This window comes from Perca fluviatilis, chromosome 17, assembly GCF_010015445.1.
Source record: "Perca fluviatilis chromosome 17, GENO_Pfluv_1.0, whole genome shotgun sequence".
NCBI lineage: Eukaryota > Metazoa > Chordata > Actinopteri > Perciformes > Percidae > Perca > Perca fluviatilis.
In genome coordinates this window covers 24,324,690-24,347,287 of record NC_053128.1, presented here as the reverse complement: position 1 = coordinate 24,347,287, position 22,598 = coordinate 24,324,690, and the positions used below count along the sequence as shown (strand labels likewise).

At 41.6% G+C, this 22,598-nt stretch overlaps 1 protein-coding gene across 1 annotated transcript in view; it reads right to left on the bottom strand.

The window, feature by feature from the left end:
- LOC120545253 (netrin-G2) overlaps window positions 1-22,598 on the bottom strand; it is a 70,600-nt gene that overhangs the window by 47,281 nt on the left and 721 nt on the right. Inside the window, 3 exon segments of the mRNA XM_039779441.1 lie at window positions 7,838-8,481; window positions 20,914-21,182; window positions 21,185-21,671. Coding sequence (XP_039635375.1) covers window positions 7,838-8,481; window positions 20,914-21,182; window positions 21,185-21,212 — 941 coding nt within the window. The 5' untranslated portion in view covers window positions 21,213-21,671.

Sequence of the window (22,598 nt, the reverse complement as noted above, 5' to 3'; positions counted from 1 at the left end):
TCTCCTGGGGTCCACAACTAGGCATGGGCCGGTGTATGATTCTGACGGTATGATAACCTTCTGCAAAAATATCACGGTATTGAGGTATTGCAATTACAGCTTCTTGTTGTTCTTTTTCATTCAAAACAATGTATTTTCTTTTTAAACACACTGCACACTGGCAGGGAGACAGATTACTAAACTGTCTGCACTTTCTGTCTTTGACCACTCATAAAAAACATCTTATGGTTTTGAAACCTTGACTTTTTCCAACCACGGTATACCTTGAAACCTGTAACTGGCCCATGCCTAGCCACAACAGTAGCATCTTAATTGTACATAATGAGGAAGTAATGATTACTTATTGGTTATTTGCAACTTAGCATTAAGAGTTAATAATGATTAATTGAGAAAAATTGTCAGCAAGTAGATCCACAGAAACTAATCATTATCATCATACTGGTTCATTATCACAGTTTAACCCTGACATTTCATTCTTGAGCTTGTAAAAACAGAAACTAACAAAACAATCTCAACCCAAGCTCCACTTGCTCGCTTATTACAGGGTTTTCGACTACAACACGCAGTCTTCATCAGCAGATGAAGCTCAACTTTCACGACAGCAATATCGAGAGGTTTAATAAGAAGTGAGCAAACTCCACCCACTGATGAAGACCTTGTGATACAATCAAAAGCTCCGGAACAAGCAAGTTGTTGGACTTCCTTGAGTTTAGACTGTCAATTACAGTAGCGTAGCGCATTTCAGTCAATCCACAAGTGATAATTATCAACTATATAGTCCTTTTGAAAGTTGTTGTCTACTTTTAAGTTATTCATTTTTTGAGAGTTTGTTCCAAACTCATTATGTAGTTAGAACAATTTTGTGTCTTACTTGAAAGTTTTTCTAAACTAAACAATGTTCACCTGCTGTCTTGTTAAGCTGGACTGAAAACTTGCAGACTCCCGTCCCTCTACTGCCCACCATGGGACAACGCTGTGGTAAAAGTGAAAGTCTCTGACAACAAAAACTGACTGATCTCAGTATGAGCTGATCTGTTTCTCATTGACAAACTGATTTTCCATCTCTCACATTGATGAGTTGTTTATCCGTGCCCATCTACATGCTTGTAATGACAGCGACAGTCAAGACTGTGTGTTTTTGAACACACCATGCCTGTAATAATGCTATGCTAATTAATGTGGCTGACTGAGAACAAACCGTCTTTCCAAGGACACCCTCCCTCTACCTCATGTTCTCCCACTTACAATTCCCAGCATGCTTTTCAGCTTTAAAGCACGCATGCGGTATCAAGAGATTCCCCTCTCACCAGATGCTGGGTAAGGCACAGTGCAGGCGCTAGTGGGGAGAATTCTTTATTGTATTTGTGAATTTAAAAGGATATTTATGGGATGAGTAAGAGGAGGGGTGGGAAGGTGGAGGAAGAAAGAAATAAGAATCTATTGAAGAGGGAGGGGATGAAAAAAAAAGACGTTCATCTGTTAAATAAAAGACGGGGAATGAAAGGAAAACAGGCGAAATCGCTGACTTTAACTTTCTTCCCTTCTGAGGGGAAATAAACTGTGATTATCAAATCAGTTAGAACCATTGCGTCATAAATCATCGCATATGAGAGGAACAATGACACATTCCTCATTGCGGTCCCTCAGCTTTCTGCATGCCTTTCTTTTCTGGGGAGTGTTCATGAATGATTTAAAAAGTGATCTGTTTCTGAGCCTCTGCTGCCTCGGAGGGAGAGGAAGAGGAGCTAAGAGGGGAGGAGTCTGAACAGGGTGGGTGGGACCACGCATGAAAGTTGCCTGTCTTCAGCGAGAACATACACCTCATCACACATCAAGCATGAATCGTATATTTCATTCATGAGGGAAAAGGTGGCAGTATTCGAGTATAAAGCGGTTTCCTCATGAAACAGAATAGATGGGAAAGTTTTCAACCACCTCTGTGGTGCCCGTGTGAACTGGAGAATAATATTTACAGAGCAACACACCTCACATCATTCATCACAAAATCACACACCCCAGCTAGTCCCATGAAACTAGGAGTTAATCCATCATCTGCCTCCCTCTTTTATTTCTCTCCCTCTCCCCCTGATCCAGGCTTATACCTACCATCCTCTCACCTTCACTCTGCAAAGGACACAAAAGGAAACTTTGGTGTAATTCAAAAATAGTGGTGACAGTCTCCAAAGTCAAAGTCATGGATAACCAAGACACAAAAAGACTGGAGGGAGACTGGAGGAGAAGCATCTGTTCTTCCTTCTCCGGTGGAGATGATGGACAAGCCTCGAGGCCACAGAGATTCCTCACTCTCTGCCCTGTCATCCACATTCATGCTTGTAGTACAACAATAAGCCTTTGTAACAGGCCACAATTCAGACTGTAATAAGTACATCTCTCACAAATCAGGGTTACTGATTTCCATGTTCAAATTAGTACGTTGCTGTTACAATTTAAAAATGTTGCTGCTCAGTGGAGTGTTTAGCCTTATATTTTAACTGGTCTGTTTTATCTTTTGTTCCTCGCTGTTCTGTTACAAGAGTACTCCACTGATTTAGCATTGCACTCAACTTCATTGTCAGTTTTTTTAGAGTAAGGCTTGAAAATTGATGCAAGCGAACCAAAGATATCGTACCAAATGCAAAATATTTCAATGCAAAGCCCTGTCAATCATAATCCAGATTCTGTATCCAGATACAGATCCAATGTTAATATCGGGTGCAAATGCGGCCTGATCTTTTCTGGTGGCTTTGATGTCCTATTCCAAAAATCAAGTATCAGACTTTTCAGGCTCATGTTATGATCTGATTTCTAGACAGTCTGCACACATAAGCAAGCCACAAAACAAACATGAGCAGTGTAATGAAAAAGAGCCAATCTGATAGATGTGTGTACAGCAAGTACAGCATGATCACATAATACCAGGTGTAAAAAGCATGTAAAAATCGCACCGAAATGCGTAACAGAACAATTCCAGAGACCTACTGAAATATTTTCTTGAATGTTTGCATACCTTTTGATTTTTTTTTTCTTTAATTTTTCTTTTTGCTAAATGCAGAAATAAATCATTGTTTTGATAATATTCATTACATGACTACAGACAAATAAGAACACCTACAGAAACATGAAAGAAGTGGCAAACAACTGCTTTAACTGTCCTTTCTCTACTCTTTGCAGCATGTTAATGAACACCAGTAAAGTATTCTGTGCCAGTCTGTTTCAGTCTGTGAGGAGATGGAGAGCTTAGACCTCTCAGCACATTAGCTCTGTCAGTGGGGGGGCCAGGATGGCACTGGGAGAAACAGACACACGACAGATAAATGAGTCCAGCAGGCATGAAACAACATGGCCATGTAAAAACACTCCGAATATCATTAGCATATATACGGCTTGTTTTCTGGCACGTCTGCTCTTAACTAATTTTCACGACTGGAAAATAATTAAGTCTTCACACAAGACTTGACCTATCAAATGTAATTAGGGGTTAAATACCACAGAACTAAATTACTGCATTGTTTTGTACTGCTGTTAGTAGTAGTAATAGTGATGGTAATATTATTAATACTCTTTCCACCTTTTTAGCCAATCTAGCGGCTGTAGGGGTGCCATGGACGGTCTGTCAGTCGTTCCACCACTTTGGTCGTAGTGGTGGTAGAAAAGTTTCCTCTTTCTTCACCATTTGCCCAGTGAAAAAGATAATTTTCAAAACCTCAATACCATCAATGATATTTGAAAAATATTGTTTGCCTAAAATGCCAATAGTGGGTTATTTTTTTCAATATAATTTAATAACATTTAACATACTATGACTTCTGTGTGCACAATTATTAGTCAGTGTGAATTTCAATAGAAAAATCATCAGTGGTGGTGACATCAACCCAAACAGTGCTACAATGTATGCTTTGCTTGCGCAGCCGACTGACGTCGGGGAGTAAGAGACACTCGGACTGCATACTTGGCTTCTCTTAAATGTCATTCTTTCCCCCCCGTCAGCCAATCAAATCAAATTGAGAAGTCGGGAAGAAGAAGACCTGATGCTGCAGCGATTACCAGCCAGAAGAGAAAAACGATGCAGACTTTGTCTTCCCCCTCATCCTGCTCCATCTCCTTCTCCCCGTCTTGGCCCTAATCCACTTAGTTGGCTCTTCCTGAGCTTACAGCCTTTCCTTTATTCCATTATAAAGACCCACCGTACGACCTGCTGCTTATTTCATTAAAAAGGCCCAATCCATGACCCCACGTCTAATCCATAATGCAGACTTCAGGCTACAATAGTCCACACCACAGTCCAGCAGGGCGGCTGACAAATGGGACAGAGGGAACAGGGATAGGGAGACGGAGGACCGATGAATGAGGGGGAATTTGAGAGCTCCGCTTATGAGTAAAGCTTCCCGGTGAATAAGATTTCACTGATGTAAATGATGATAGAGTTGAGGCTTTGCTACTCTATCTTTTGATGGTTGGAGATGGCTTTCACATGGCCCATCTGTGATATGGAAATGGCCACATCTATGGGTTGAATATACCCTGTAAAATGAGCATGAAGCCCAAGGCTTTCAAACCAAAAACACCTTGGCTTAGAGTTTAAATTGTAGTCAGTATTGTAGCTCATTACAGTTAACCTTGGGAGAACTTTGCAACACAAAGTGAGTGATGTTGAATCATATAATAATATTCTATCCACTCTTTCTAATTTGACTTTACCTCCTTTCTCTCTGTATGACCTCCTCTTTTTAAAATCCTTGCTCCACTTCTGGCTGCCCTCTCACAACTTGCTTAAGATCCAGTTTGCTGTGTGTTTTCAACGCGTCCACCAATCTAAATTTACAACCTCCCTCCTATCAAACCTAGCTTCCCTGCGTTTGCACTTAATAGCCTATCAGGTTACATATTTATTGATAAAGCAGCACTATTTAGCTCCGAGTACCTGGCTTCCCGCATACCTGCGCCAGCTTTTTAAAGCCAGGTCAGTCACTCCGACAATGCAGCGTCAGATAAAAGAGACACGCCCCATAGAGATAACTTTGTCATGATTGATGGGAAAAGGGCTTGTTTTGCTACCTACGTCCAGGCTCAACTCGGGTCATTAAGAAGAGTTAACTAATAATAATTACTTTTAACTGGGATCAGCCAGAGAGCCACAGCTAGAGGCTTGGGGACATACAATACGGCCAGGAAGTGACTACAACCCTCTCTCCATCGATAACACAAGCGTATCTCATTACTGTGGCGACCTGCGGTCCACTGCCATTCGGTCTTGATCATATAAAACCTATTTCAGTGCGCCGTCCCCACCGGAGCACCAGCAGAGTGGAATATTCATTATTCAAATTTTAAGCATTGGAAATCCCAGTATGTTACTAAGGCCAGATGAGATGAGATGAAATAGCTTAGCCTTTTGTCCAGGGAACATTGACTAATCGTCTCGCTCCCCAAAATCAATTTCCCAGCCGTAAGCATCAGACACTCTTGATTGTACTGTACTGTTGAAGACCCCCCACCACTATCACCTAATACTCCTGCTGGCTGCCCAGAATAACTTATTGATTAGTGATTATGTTACGGGAGGTGTGGGTGGCCAGGGCGGAAGACGGACTGGCCTCAGTCATCTCCACAGGGCTAAATTTGGGTCCTCTGTTACCAGATCCAGCACATACTGACACTATCTCCAGCTGCCATCAGCCCTGCTCTCTGGATGAGGAGAGAAATTAAGAAAGTTTTCTGGAAGTATAAATATGAAGAGATATTTTTACAGTGTAGGGGGGTGTTTCAAGCGAAGCAGCGCAGCAGGGAATTCGAGACGGATGGTAAAGTGGTGCGCTTGTGGACTACTAAATACAAAAAACAAATTTTTCAAAACAGGCATGGTTGATTATTAAATGTGCTAGTTGTAGTGGAGGTTCTGGCGTGGTGATTGACTGTTTCACCCCCAGGGTATTGGGCCGAGCTCTCCCTCATGCTGTGCTGAGCCTGAAAAGTGGCTGTGATCAATACCTACAGGCCCTTTCCGCAGTGCCAGAGGGCTGTGTGTGTGTGTGTGTGTGTGTGTGTGTGTGTGTGTGTGTGTGTGTGTGTGTGTGTGTGTGTGTGCATGCGTGCTGTGTCAGCATTCACTCAGGACTTCATCAAACAACCCCCCTAACTTGAGTCCACACGCACATACACCAACATCAGCCAACGCCCGTCTGAAACGGTTGCTCATTTTCACTTTCCCCTTCTCACCCACCACCCCTATCACACAAACACACACACAAAAATTCACAACCTCCCATTCCAGGCCATCCCAACGCGGATGTTAAATACCATTCAAATGTCAGCCTCCCGTATTGATTGGAATGATAATTCTGAAAGGTAGGAGAGATGGCTTGTTGATGCTAAGCAGGCGGTGACGGCCCGAGCATCCTTCACTGTCACAAAGTTGCCATGTAAGGGTTCCCGGCTCTGCTGGCAGAATGTGGATGGCGGTTTACGTTGGACCACAGAGGCCGTATGTTTCTGTCATTAATCATTGTCCTCACCAGTGACAGGCAGACCAGGATTCATGTTGGGAGAGATAGGGTCATTTTCAACGCCCTCAGATCAGAGAGGCTGTGTGCGAGAGTGTGTGCCTGAGTGTCAGACCAGATGGTTTCTTCATCACCAGGTGGTTTTCTCTACATGACATTCAACAACATGCAGGTTGTTTTATGATTCAAATCTGCTAAATGTATATTTTGTTATCGATTTGTTTTAGCTGGTGTAATTTCAGCAGATGAACACATGAATAATGCTGGGCAATGTGATAAAACTGGTAATGTTTTGTATGTTATGTGTAAATAGGCATTATTTCAGATGTTTAAACAACAAACAATCTCCTTTTATACCTAGCGGTACTAACTGTTAGCCTACAGATAGTTTCAGTTTCATCTGCTGATGTTTTCATATATTCATTAGTGAGATTTCTGCTGCTGACCCAATACAATGGAATTTTGTTTGTGCCTCTCAAAGCTCTGAAAAGACACTTGGAAACTGTAAATAGTTTTAACTGAATCTACTTCCCTGTGAAATCACTTTAACTTTTGCCCCAGAATAAGCTTAAGTTGGGGAACGTTTTACTTTACTGACACTTTGTCACACTGTGCGAGATGTGTCTGTGTCTGACTGTATAATATCAATCGGATGTCAATGTCAATGTCACACATTAGATGCATGTGCAATTAATGTGTGCTGAATCGTAGCGCTACGACGTCAATAGAAAAAGGTATTTGAGAGCACCCATCTGCGCTGCTTTTATGTTCTGAAAATGTAGCTTCCACAGTCCCACAGACTTCTTTTTTGTTATGGCTCTATTGTTTTAGTCATAGTGTGTGTGTGCGTGTGCGTGTGCGTGTGCGTGTGTGTGTGTGTGTGTGTGTGTGTGTGCGCGTGTGCGTGTGCGTGTGTGTGTGTGCGTGTGTGTGTGTGCGTGTGTGTTTTTCGTAAACATTATTAAAAAGGGCACTTACATAATGGTTTGCCAGCCAGTGTATTCTGAATCATTTCTTGCCGTATTCTGATTGGTTGGGTTGTAGACGTGGGTCGTAGCAGCAGTAACATTGGGAGAATTGGTCCTAAATTTCTAATACTGTCAGACTGTCTTTGGTTGCTAAACCCTTAAAGCTGCAGCGAGATTTTCACACAACATACTTCTCATGTAATGGAATAAAATAGCTCTCATTAGCTCCTTTTGTAAATGTTTGGTAATAAAACAAAAATCCTATTTGAGATCGTATTGCAGTGAATCATTTTGCTCCAAGTTAATTCTGTTATTATTTTAAAAGGAGTGTACATATACATCCCTCATCAAGTCAACGTTGACCCTCACCTGGCAGGTACCTCGATGTTGGAGATGGCATAGAAGTACTTGAGCAGGTTGTCTCTCTGGACATACGTGCCTCCGAGAGCGGGCCTGAGAAGCCTCATCCTAAGGTTGGTGAAGGTGAAGAAGTCCCTCAGTCCCTTCATACTTTCCATGCGAGTGTACAGGTTGTCCATGTTCTGTAGCCGTGGTCCTGCAAACACAGCAAAGCGCGCCCGCACCTCGAACTTCACATTCTTGTCGCTCTTGGAGCCGACCCAGCGCGAGTACTGCTCGGTGCAGATGACCCGCGTGACGTTGGCTGGTGAGAGGTCACTCACGCGTTTGGGTGGCATTTTGAAGGCGTCCATGCAGTCGTCAGCGTAGAACTGGTAGGGCTGCCAGGAGCGTCCGTGGTCCATGGACTTATCCAGTACCATGATAGTAGGACGGCCGTACTCAAAGGTGATCAGGATGTCGTCTGTGAGCTCCAGACTCTTGTTCCAGGACATGGTGATGTTGGCCAGCAGGGGCTCTGGGTGGCGTCTCCATGTCACTGTCTGCCAGTAGGTGAGGAGACCTGTGCGTTCTTTGTCCTGCATCAGCTGAGGAGGGTGGGCCAAGTCTGGGTTCGAGGCATCACACTCGTCACTGCACAGGTATGGGTTCTCCTAAAAGAGAGATGAAGACAGAGCCGTAATACGTCAGTCAGGGTTTGAGAATGAATCTAATGATAGCAGCATCTAGATAAGAATACTGTATATAAAATAATATACAGAATAATATTTGAACGTTTTGAAATATCAAATTAGTCTATTTGTCAAATATATATATAAACAAGCATCTAAACAAGCCACAGACTCCGTGACGGAGTCTGTGCCTTGGGCAAAGTTAAGCCTTGGGCCTCAACTCCTAACTTTCCCACTCTTTGTACATTGTGTATGTGTCGTGTTGCCTTTAAGTACCCATCAGGTACAGAGCACACAGCAGACTACATAGGGCAGTTTCATTATATTTTGCCCAGAACCCCAGAAACCAACAAATGCCAGAAGATTAACTGGCAACAGTTTTGCTTGTTGTGGTTGTTAGTGGTAATTTTAGCAAACAGTATTATATAAACAAAATACAGTATATCAACTGGTATAACAAGGGCGTTCATGCTTTTATTATTTCAGTTTATAACGTGCTTTGATGGTGCATACTTCCCCACTGAAAAATTGCAATTAATCAAATTACTACAAATGAATTGCCACATAGTGAACATGGAGCCTTTGGGGTCCCTGAGGCAGTTGCCTGCTTTGCCCATTTGGTAATCCAGTTTTACACAGACTTTTTCTAAATGTAATTGAAGCTAAAAAATGTCTCAATTCATAAGAAAACAAAATGTCTTGCAGCAAAATGTTTAGCTCTATTTGCAGTTTAGGTAGTCTCACATTGCCAGACCCTCCTCCACAGCACTGCGTAGGAGGGTCTGGCAAGTCCACACAGCAATCCGGGATGGTGGAACATGTGTACGTTCAAAGGTTGCTTTAGTCGTACAACAGAAAACACAGATGGGACAGATAGTCTAGCTAGCTGTCTGGATTTACCCTGCAGAGATCTGAGGAGCAGTTAACCACAGTCCTCAGAAATCCACCAGAGTTTAAAATTACAACACAAAGAAAGTGGAAGGCAGCGGGACATCCGAAAAGAGTGACATCCGGTGGAATTTCCGGCAGAACGAGCGCAATCCTGGAAGTGTAATGTCGTTGATATAGACTACAGTTTAGGCAACTGAAATGTACTGTATCTTAAGCAAAGGAATTACAATTTCTCCTTCCAATCTTCCAGGTAAAGTATAGATGTTCCCCTCATGTGATCTAAATGAGGAGTGCCTTCAGCTCCTTGCCAAGGCACTGAGGGACAGAGAGCTTAAAAGTAAATTTGCCAAACAACACAACAGGAAGTGTGAAGGTCAAGAGGATTGTGCATCATCATTGTATTTGCATAGACAGCAGAGTGCTGCTGCACTTTTAACTCCAGAGAATTGATCCTCCTCTTCTAGTGATGCCAAGACTTTCAAGCCGCGGCCCCTCTACAGAACTGAGAAGTCAAAGGGATTACTCACACTCCTCACACAGAGCCTCTTTCTACCTGCACTAAGAAATGCCTTTCACTCTCTGTTCGGAGATCTCAGGCCTCTCATCGTCCTTTTTCTACTGAGAGACACATTTATTATCAGCTCATTCGGATTCCTACATTTCCATGTTACAAAAAATGTCAGGTCCCGTACCTCCCATGACCTTTATTTAGAGTTTTCACCAAACTTTGTGAAATTGTAAATCCTTCCCCTGAGATAACTTTCCCCAGAATCCCTAATTCCTCAGTTGCTGGTTCGTCATATTGAGACATTTGCAGACATTTCAGTTCAGTAAAATTGATGGAGCTTACTGTTGTAAGCCAGTCGTCTGACATCCACATCGCCACAGAAGTCAAATATTTACACAGAGAAATCCCAGAGATCCTCACAGTCATTAATTTGCAAAACGCAGCTGTTTAGATTGTATCACATTCAGAAGACTTGTCGTGCCCCCAGGATGTGTTAATTAGACTGATAAGGGGTTATTTTTTTTGTCGTTAATTGTATCAAATGGGCCATTATTTGTATCATTTGTCCAAATATTCACTTTATCACACACAGCCACTGGCTTATTTCATTATACTTCACATTTGTAGCGTTGCTCGAAAAATCCAAGCCCCAAAACTGTCATTTTCATCATTGCCATTACACAGTTGTGGTATTGACTGATTTATTTAATTAAAAATTTAAAAAGAAATCCTAAACAAATTTCTGCTTTAAATACAATCCATCATATTTAGGTTAATAATTAGCTGCTGATGCCTGTGAAGTTTCCACTCAACTCTTTGTCTCCTGTTTTACACTAACTGATTAAATGTTATAGTTGATGTTATACTTTTTTTATTTATTATATCAATAGTCTTCTTAAATGTTACTGCATTCTTAACACGCTCTTGATGGAGTGCAGAGTATGTCTTAAAATAGCCTTCTTTTTTCTTCCACCTCCGCCTCCTCCCCTTTCTTCTTTGTTTGGTTCCTTTTATTATTTTTTCTGCTGGTGTTATTACAACTTCTAATTGTAGTGTCTAAGACTGTGACCAGCTCATCTTGAAATTGTGTTTGGTAAGGTATAGTAATAGCAATTGTGTTTCCAACAACTACAGAATAAAGCAGATTTACTTCAATAATTTGTTTAGCTATTTAAACATATGACAAAGAACAAATGACAGATAGTAGTAAGAGGCAAAGCAGACAAAGCCCCAGTGACGTCAAACATTTGCCGCCTTAACATTTGACCTACATGTGATAAACAAAAGAATAACGGTAACTTGTTTGCAATTCATACTGTTTACAGACTAGTTTAATCTTTTTCTCTATTCAAATAATTTTACAATGAATGTTTTTAACCTTGTAGTCAGTTTGGTGTGTCACTGACTTTGTTGAGCGATTGGGCTTTTTTACAGATTACACTTAATAATGCTCGAAACAGCCAACCTAGGAATAAAATAGTGAATAAAAGGACACATTTCTAAAGCGACTCACTCCTACATACAGCAAAGAGTAATAGTAACCTTTAAAGCCTTACAGTAGTGCGTAACTTTTTGATATTAATAAACGTCCGTTACATTCAAGCCATTACCAAATGAGTTGCTACAAAGCTAATTAAGACTATCAGCTCCACCAAACTCTCTCTGTATTCCTCAGTATGGCTATGTTTAGAAAATTGTGTCGTCGGGTCACTAAAGGCTTGTATCATGTGGACGCGCCGACAGTGTTGTTGTCATTACTTAGAATTCCTCATGGGGGCGGCAGAAACTATGCACTATAGCTTTAAGAACATCTCTCAAGTCATCACATAATTGATCACATGTACGCACAGAGCACAAACGGCCAATCAGAGACGAGAATTTACTTTACGTCTGCCCTTTACATTTTACTTATTTGAAAAGAAAAAATATAGAAAAATATATACGGTAGACATTTTTATATCGTTTTGTCGATATACAGTATATCGTCATATCGCCCAGCCCTAATAAACAACAACATCTAATATTTTAATGATGTATAAATAGAGAACAATAAATAGGAAATAAATACTGGGAAATTGGCCAAAGAGTGGGAAAGAAATTTTGTGTACCACCTTTTAAAAGTGAATTCTGAATTACATTGCATATTATTCAACATGACCAGTTATATATATATATATATATATATATATATATATATATATATATATATATATATATATATATATATATATATATATATATATAGTACAATAATTTCAAAATAGCTTGTAGAAGATGTGTGTCTCCGTTATACAGCCATTTAGCATCTGTCCTAATCAATATAAGCGACCTCTGGAGCTCTCAACAATTTAACAGCATTTTAAAGTCCTAAGACATTTGATGAAAAGCTATTATTTAAAAGTTCCTAAATTCACTTTTATCTTTCTCCCAATTCCCAAGTTTGATATTTAGTAGTTCAATATAAATACAGACCCTGACCCTGATAATACACTTGATTAATGTGCCTTTTCCTTGATGTCTAGAGATTTCTAAACCATATCTAACATTAAACTTTACAGATGTTTTTTTTTTTTTACAGAAAGACACGTCTTAATGGGCGAAAATCATAATCAAATATAGAATCAAATGTTTTAAGCGGATTCATCCTTACTCTGATTAGAGTGAGGCATGACATTAACTCACCTACTGTACTTAAGCATTTATCAAATTATAGGTATGATTGAAGCTACTGAAGTTACACCGACACATGAATTACACAAATTGATGTAACACAAATAGAATGCAATGCTTCAACTGCTTTAAGTTCAGCACAGTAGAATTAGACTGCATAATGACAAAAATCTATCTTTCGAAGAATCAAACACTGAAGGCTTTAAAGGCAGTAAATAGTTTGTAGTTGGATCCTTGATGGATGTAGTACATGGAAGAGTTTGACAGAGTCATGCGTGAAGATTGAGACGCAAGTTGTGAATTTATTTATAATTTGTTCAATTCAAGCTGACCAAACTTTCTTCAGCAGCCTTGTGAGCCTGCAAAGGCTGATTGTTCAGTACTCAAACGACTGTGGATGGAGTATCACTTTAAACAGCACTTTCTACTGTATGATGTAAGCTCTAACGTGAAAGCAATACAGCATAATATCGATGTACTGTGCAAGCACAGATCATGTGTCGTCGCTTCTTTTCAGACGTTCACTTTTTCCACATCCATTGCAAAGAAGCAGCAGTTCTGCCTTTTGAATAAAGCCATTGGACTGTACCGAGGGGAAAGTGAGCAGTCAGTCAAACCCACTCTAGTGGTCTAATAACAAAAGCAAAAGTTACTATCCTGCAAGGCTAAGATTATAAATCATCTGATTTATGGTGACAACGCAGAGTGGGAAAACTCCAAACATAAGCAATCGCTGAGCCCGGTGCTGAGGGAAGCTGTACGGCACAAAAGACACTATACAGGATCATAATGCATGTGAAGACACAGCAGTGAAACAACAGTATCTATACTGAAACCCGTAGATAATCTATCTCTCTCCTCACTGGAACGACATAGTAGCGTTGTCCTCTATCTGATAACCCAATTATCTCCCTTGCACTGACTCAGATAGAAATCGCTGTCGGCGCAAACGCATTTAGGATGATAATCTACAGTGCTCATAAACAACCGCAACCGGAAAAGGTAATAAGAATTAGATGAAGGGTACTCTTACTTGCTATTGTTAATCGAAATGTACTCTCTACTGTAGCGGCCCCGCTGCTTCTGTTCCCTCCATTATTAGTGCATCCCCTGACCTCCAGACACACGTTTACACACACGGGACTGGATTAGTAGGCTGTTGTTCCTGGGATGACCCTCGACCTACAGTACAAATCCTATTGAAAATGATCGCACTGTCACACTGTCCTAGATACAACACAGCCTCCATACAGGTTAGCTGCTGAATTGTGTTTGTGACGGCGTTTCCGTTTGTGTTTGTGTGCAGGCAAATCCACAAACTAGGAGCAAAGATCAGTGCAATGTTTCTTTTTTAGGTCTTGTTGTGTCTTCTGTTGGCGTTGAGCGTTGGGTCAAAAAGCTGCATGTTGCTGTTCATCAGTCTGCTCTGACCTCTCCGAGCCCATTAGGATTAGCTAGAGCAGAGGTGATACATACTGTAATATAGGCTGGAAGATTTTTTATCCCCCACGAGAGGCTTACGCGCTAGGTTATGTTTAAGCCCTTTGTGTGCCCTGTCTTCCTTATCCCACTCTGCCTCCTGCTACTACTCTGCCCTGGCCCACTACATCTATGCCAGGATACAAACACCCGAAAACACCACTCTCTCTCTCACACACACACACACACACACACACACACACACACACACACACACACACACACACACACACACACACATGCATATACACACTCAGATCCCTGCCAACTGCTGCGGCAGGTGGCCCGCACTGCTAAGCCCCTCCAGCAATTATCCTCGCTGGGATCCTGTCTCCACGACAACAGCCACCACGATGCCTCTGCAACGAGTGACTGTCTTGTTTTCACTTGCGGGATAACAATGTGATTATAAACAGTCAGTTATAACTCCTCAAGTGCTAAAGTTGTAGGGCTATGAGGACTGATTGTGAGTGAGCTCTCTGATCATTTGACAAAAAAACAAAACGGAAATAAAGCATGATGAAATGTGTGGCGCCGAATGCCCTTCCCCCTCTCTCCCCTCACTTAAATGTCCATTTCTGCCCCCCCCCCAAAAAAAAAGTAACTCCTTGCCCTCTCTCTCCTCATGTTTTTATTTCTTCCTCCACTTATAGAAGTTTCTAAGTTATATTGCTAGCAGGGGGAATAAAGGTAGGGACACACACTCAGAGAACACAATTTATTTTGTTTTCGAGAAACATCGAATGAAATGACCCTCCTATTAAAAAGGCCACAGAGGGGAAGAGAAAGGGATATTGCTTTTTCACTTATAACGTTAATCTTTTATTCTGTTGGAGGTTTTTCCATCATACTGGTTCTTGTTACCCTGAGTGAAGATGGTGTGTGTGTGTGTGTGTGTGTGTGTGTGTGTGTGTGTGTGTGTGTGTGTGTGTGTGTGTGTGTGTGTGTGTGTGTGTGTGTGTGTGTTGCCTGAAAAATGTGTCCATACAGGAGTATGTACTGTATGTATATAAGTGAAGAGCATGTATAGAATTACAAATCCTTTTAGTTTGATTACCTAAAAAGCTGTGATTATTCACTCGCTGTAAAATGTCTCACAAAACAGCAGTCGGGAAGTGTAAATGTGTCTTAGGTGTGTGTGTTTGCGTGGGTGGTTGTTGTTTATGTCTGTGTGTGTGTGTGTGTGTGTGTGTGTGCGACTGCATGCAAGCAGGAGTCAATGTTTATTGTAGGCATGTGTGACTGTGCTGTGGGAGGAGAGAAGGACAGAGCAGGGACACCATGCTGCTCTACAGTCGGAGAAGTTATGTTAGGAACTTATCTTAGTATTCAGGTAATGCTTACAGTAGATACAGTGCACTGAAAGAACAAAATATGAGTTGCTTTTTGTCATTGAGTGCACTGATGAGGTGAATTCACGTAAAAGCTATTATGTTTTACTGATGTCTGTTATTAAATTTAAACCAATCACAAAGGAGGAGATGTAGATAAAGGGAGGCAGACAGGCTGGAAAAGGATTTTAAGCTTTGAGACAAATGACGTGGATTGTGCAACAGAGATCTTTATATTATATTTTCTGTGTTTCATAAAGAGTACTCTACTGATTTAGCATTGAACTCCTGTAACATGGTTGTACTCGTGTCCGACAGTTATTTTTATTTTTTTTGAAGGAATTAAAAAATCAAGCAGCAGAACCAGAGATATTTTACTCCACGCATTCTTATTCTTTGTCGAAACTTAGCGCCTACATTACCCACAATGCAACGTGAGCACCTACAGTTAAATTAGAGCTGTTGGTGTGAGGAGTGGGCTACAAAGGTCTGGTAACCTCACTTTTTTTCTAACGCCACACTAGGGCTGCACAATACAAGAAAAATATGCGATATGCGATGACATTGTTGAATATTGCGATAACGATATTACTTGCAAAAAATAAACAGATATTAAAGTTTACTCAGTTCTGCATTTCTGCTACTTTTAGTATTCTGCTAAAATACACCGTATTGCTTGTTGAATTCAAAACAAATGAAAGGAAATCATTACATAACATTCTTTTATTAAACAAATTGAACATTGATTTGAATATAAAAGGCACCACTATAAAAGTGTCTTTCGCGATATGTCGCAGTCTTTCGCAATATGTATATTGCGCCAGTTGATATTGTGATCACGATTTAAAAAAAAATATATATATATATATATATATATATATATATATATTGTGCAGCCTTACTCCACACCCAGATTGTTTTTTTTTAGGCTTTACACAACTTTTTCACATATGCAGTAGTATTCCCTAAGACCTGTAAACACACTTTGATGTGTAAAATCAGTGTACTTCCCCTTTAATTGCTGTGTTAGGGAAATCATCTCAGAAACTTGTCTTTGAGTCTGACTGAGAGTAAACACAGAAAGTATCTCCTGAGAGACTCCTGCTCCTCACCAAGATAAAGACTGTATTAGTTATAGTCCATCATTTTACCTGTGGAAATTCTGGGAACGAGGACTACGGAAACAACAATCTTAACAGTAGCGGAGAGTGTGAGTCTACAGCTTTCCAAACATTCAACAGAATGTCCAGGGGAGTTTTTTTTTTCTGTGTCTGTATTTTTTAGATAGATTCTGTTGCATTGAAGTTTTGTTGGAAAGCAAGGAGGCTCGCGCTTCCTTGCACTTGTCTGTATTTCACAAAACTCAGTCAGTTGAGGTGGAAAGTAAAATTTTATCGTGAACAATAATCATAAGGGACCATAAGGGACACAAATATATGCTAATCACTGGCTACCCATCAACTTTAGAATCCAGTTTAAGACCCTGTTGATTGCCTTCAAGGCTCTTAATGGTCAAGCACCATGTTATATCACAGATCTTATTCAAAGGCACTCAGCCCCGAGGTCTCTTAGATCTGAGGACAAATCTCTCCTCTGTGTCCCCCGATCTCAACTCAAACTAAAAGGTGACAGAGCCTTTGCCGTTGCTGCTCCATGACACACCTTTAGCTAAAGATACATTTTTACTCTCTGGCCTTTTTAACACACTAATCGCTCATTCTGTTATGTCTATATTTCTGTTTAAATTGCTGCTTGTTGTTGTTGGTGGGATGCTTTTTTGTGTGTTTTGTCTCTACTTTTTATTTTTACATTTCAACTTTGATCAGCTTAAGATGCGTTTTTAAATGTGCTCTAGAAATAAACTTTACTTAATTACTTATAACAACCAGGTGCAAATTTCCCTTTGAATTATCGCTCAAATATTGTGGCCAGTCTATCTCACACAGAAACACCAGCTCTGTAGCTTTCATACTTATGGTTTCTCCTCTCCAGACAGCCATCAGTCCTGACATCCTGATGGGCGAGACTAGGCACTTTGCTACGTTCACCTCCGGCTGTCTAAGCCTCTGCGGCCAATCCCTCTTAGTATCACCTCAGTCAGGGATAAATCTCACTTATAACTATCCTCCCGTTCTGCCAACACATCTAAACACTCTTTGATCACTTTTAACTGTGTCCTAATGGGGAAGCAAGCCATGCCATTACACCCTCCCCCACTTCCCTTGTTCGTACAGTCACTCTCTTTGTCGCTCTGTTTCGCGGTCTGTTTCTTTCTCTCTGTTTCCCATGGTTAATTATGCCCTGCACTGTCAAACCTGCTCATGCTGCGCCCAAATTCCGTTCTGAGGGTGTATTATTAGGACGCTGGCCACCTGGGCTAGCTTTAACCGCAGGGAGGTGCATCGGGGATGGTCCATTGCTGGGTTTGCGTGGCCCATTTGCATGGCCTCAATGGCCCACTGCTGGGCAGGGCAGGCCACTCGGGCCTGGCAGGTCTACACTGGGCAGGGAGTATGCAGTATGGCCATAGGCCCAGTCTGGGAAGCACTGATCCACGCTACCAGCTGCCATCTTCCTCCCCTTCCTGCATGCTCCTCTTCCGCTGCTGCGCGGCTTCGCTCTCTTCTCATGTCTATTTTTAGAGCTGGCTGATTTCTACCTTCTAAAACGGGCGAATGTGTTGTGGAACAGGAAGGCGTGTTCTTTTTTTGTCTTTCTTAGACATACTAGCGTGCGCTGTCGGCCAACTCGTGCACATTTCACACATCCCTGCTGGTGTCACAGCACCGTGTACATGTACATTCCTGTACACATGCATGCATCCCATTTGCATTCGGCTGCTCTCTGCTCTCGGGACTCAAGGGAGATGGTTGATTGAAGGTTTTGGTTCAAAACCGAAAAGCAAAATAACAAAGAACAGCACACCGAGACCTTTTTGAATGCAGCATTTTTATATCGACACTATGTGTGTACTACTGTGGAACTGTGGTCGGATTTCATCTTTCTGCCTAGCTAAGCTTGGATCTTCCCTCTCCCTCATCATTAGATATCCCCCTCTGCAACACACTGCCTCACCCCTCTAAAATCTACTTACTTCATCATCCTCAACTGCAAGCTAAGACTCTATCGTAGCTATATCATACAGAGAAACTACAAAGAAAGTGTACATTGCACTAGTGACAGTAGCATCTTTGTCAAAGTGCTGGAAGCCCGTCATGTTGAAAGAAGCCAACATGCTGGCCTTTTTGGCTGAGGAGGAAGGATGCTGCATTCCCAGGGAACAAGAGAGATAAATAGAGTGGAAAAATGCATCCCTATGGAGATGGAGGGACCAAAAGCTACTGTAAACCTGTGAAAGCAGGGAAAGCTACAGTATGTCTTAACATCAAAACCCCCAAAAGTGAACACTCCTTACTTTTTAGGAAGGGGGGGGGGGGTATTTTGCATCTTCCGCAGTATATCTCAAGTCTTATTAAGGATGAGCAGCTCTGCGCAATGGGTGATGCAGTCTTTTTTTTCCCAGTGCCCCGACTTTCCCTTGACTTGTGGGATTGCTGAATGAGTGAATGTAAATGTACACCAATTAGATAAGAAACTGGCTTTTCTGTAAAGCTGCCAAATCCGGGGGCAAGAGGAAGAGAAAAAAATGCTGCTTGCCTGAAAATAAATGATCTGTATACCAATAACCCTCAACTAATATGCCATTGGTGGGTCCAAAAGAAAGACTGAGGTGTAATGGCTTGGATTCCCTGCTGGAGTGCATCCTCTGTTAGAAGTAGATACTATGTAGTGATTCTCAACCCAAAATGCAGAGATTTTTTTTTTTTTTTTTGATAAATGGAAAAAATATGCATTATTACATGCCAGAAAAGCTAAATAGACATATATCATCAAAAAGTCAAATAATTATCTAGTGATAATATTAAATCCGTATCTGCTCTTTCATTATGTAGGAATTTGGGTCTGACATCCCTCACTTCTAAAGTAAACTTTCATCTCACAGCCTCCTAACTCTCTTAATCCCCAGCTAGTGCACTAGGGGGCCTGGTTCTATCCCTACAGCCACAGATGACTTGAGATGAACCAGAACTTTCTACTATAAAATCCCCATCCGATGTAAAAGTGCTGACTAAGACCAGATTCCTTCCTGTACTGCCCTCTGTCCCTCTCTTTCTTTCTCTCTCATCGGCCTAGTAGCGCACTCTGGATCCTTGGGATGGAGCAATGCTGGCCAACCCTTGTAAGGAAGCCCATTAAGGAACCCATCAATATTTCATCATTGCTCACTCAGAAACATAGTTATAGAAGTTTCCAGGCCAGGGCCATTAGGGGGCAGACGTCAATACGTTATGGCAGCGAGCATCGCTCTTCACGTCTCCCCCTTGCCTCTGTCCGTCTCCTGTCTCAAGAGAAAGTCATCTGAGAGGCTTACTCAAGACGACAGTGGTTTCCGCTCCTTCTACATTAAACAAATCATTAACCATTAGGTATCCAATGAGCACAATATCCTTTCCTGCTCCTGTCAAATGACCAAAAGTACTGTTGTCAGTCTGAAAGGAAGGGGGGGAGGGTTGTTTGTAAAATCTGTCTTCAGGTAACAAATCTCCAGTTACATAGAATACAAACACCTAATTACCGGGAATGACATGATTGTGTAATGTGATGCAGACGGGCTTAAACACTCTCCAGAAACACTTGTTGTGAGATCTTGACTCATGGCTGTTGAGACAGGTCTGCCACCTTCAATATGGCCAACTCAGTGAGTGGACAGTCAGTGGCAGCGGGGCGATTATTAAGAGGATGAACTTGCAGTCTCACACACACACAGTGAGTCAAATCTTGTGAGTCAAACATCAAACATTCCTTTAAAAAGGCAGTTGGAAAGTTTAATCGCAGTCTTCTTAGGATTACAATGATTTTATAACCCTTATTTCAAATTATTACCCATACATTAGCCGAGATGGGAACTAGCCTGCAGGCTAAAGTGTGTTAAATATTGCTGTGCAGACATTTTAATGAGTTTTCCTGCAGCTCACCCTTTAGTGTCCTTGGAACTAAAAAGGTCCCGCTATATTCATTTTACCAGAGGAAATGTGAGGTCCTCTAGAAGCAAATCAAACCGGATCCCGGGCTGCCAAGTCCATACTAATGTAAACAACACCTCCCGACCTCTCTGAGGGAGGTCGAGCCATGCCAAGTCATTGCACTTATGTCATCCCTTTTTATGTCCCTATAGCTTTTATAGCTGCTCTCACTTTAATTCGACCTTGTTTTCTTCTGTCACTACTTTTCACTGTTGTCCCTATTCAGCTTAATTGCATGACCCTGTGACTTTGTTGATTTCCAAAATAATAGTTTTCAACTGTTAACACTTACAACTATATTTTAATTAAGACCAACCAAGGTGTTCTGCAAGTATGGAGCACGTGTTTGTACGGTGTTCGCTCTACTCTTTCAAATATACATTAGTTGATACTTTTTAAAGTGATTAATCAAGGTGTAAAATATGCTGTACAAGTCCCGACTTCAACTCACCAGAGTGCAGAACCTCTCGGGCGGGTTTCCACAAGTGATTCCGGGCGGATCCACCTTGATCCGCATGTAGTCTTTCATGGACGTGCTTTTCGGCTGACACGCGTACTGCTCCCACACCGAGCCCTCATCCGTGCTCACCAGGGACTTGCACAGTTCGTACTGGCCCAGCGTGGAGGCCAAGCAGCGCAGCAGCAGCAGAAACACGGCCTGGAGGAGCATGGCAGGCTGGGGGGTGTTTGGAGCGGGGTCCGGTACAGGGTGAGGGGGGCCACGGAGCTCAGAGGAGAGGTGAGGCGCATGGAGCGGTGATCATAAGGAAATAGTGAACATCCCTAGCGCCATACTGCTGTACTGTGAAAGGAGAGGTGCAGGTAAATTGACACAACTCGCCCCCAGGCTTAGAAAATCCCTAAATGACAGGGTGTATCGGCTGTAACTTTCGCTCAGTGTCTTTTCACAGATGTTGACGGTCCCCACACAGCCGAAAGAGGGGCACTTTCTTGTGTTGACGGCTGACTTCCTGAGGAAGATGCGCGGTGGGTGGAGAGGCGGATAATGTTACAGAGATTAATCTCAGCATACACTTTAACCATAGTGTTGCAGGGGGTTGGGTGGGAGATGTTAACGCGGGGTCATTTCTCAGAGAGCGGTGTCCTGCAGGGAAAAAGTAGAGCTGGTCGTGGAGGATGAAGGAGAAGTTACTGCGTCTTCATGTATATCCATTTGACGTTTTGCACTGGCCAGCTCCTCTGATTGTCCTGGGGGCGAATAAGGACAAATATGAGAGATGTGAGGAGTTAGTGTGACGAGCAATGTATCCTCATCAGTTCAACACAGCCTTAATCTTACTGTAAATGTAATTTTTCAGAACTCATTTTTTCTTTTAAATAAAAGTTAAATGTCAGACTTTGAAATGACATGCGGATAGATGGGCTGCATACAATTAACTCCTTAATTGTTATGTAGTAATTGGCGTTCATTTCGCCTCGAAAAGTGGGGGAGAAAAACATTCATCTTCAGACTATAGGAGAACTTGTAATTGTGCATGTGTGGCACAGCAAGACTGGTTACAAGCAGGGCAAGTTTGGTTGATGCCTTCTCTAACAGGCGGTGCATTCGGCGATATTTAATATGAAGAGTTGCACTTTAAAAACGCACTAAAATGCGTCGCATTGTGGTTAACCTTGTGCGTAAAAACACGTGCTGCTGCCGGGTGCCGGGTGCCGCCTGTGCGTGCCAGAGTTGTAACTGCTCCTCTCTAATGCTGGAGATGTAAAGTAGGCTATACATGTTTTATTTATAAATTGCACTGCAAGAAATATCAATCTGAAAGTGACATTTAATAGCCCTTATCAACTATTTTCTTAAACTATGAGAAGATGTGCAAAAAGGAGAGAGAAATATACGCACAAATCTACTTTATTTTTTTTTAAATGAAGTGTAATTTTCGTGAGTGATTTTAGGCCTAATCCTATTTCTGTCTTACTTCAGTATACTGTCATTAATGTAATAATAAACTCTAAGCAAAACAGACTGCACTGGAAGTAGTTATTGTCGGATTTATTTGCTTAATTTAATTATAATTCAAATCTTAAACTGAATACATGAATAAATGAATAAATATGGTTGGCATTTTCTGCAGCGTGACTTGGTGATCATAATCCGACTGTCATCCCACACTGACA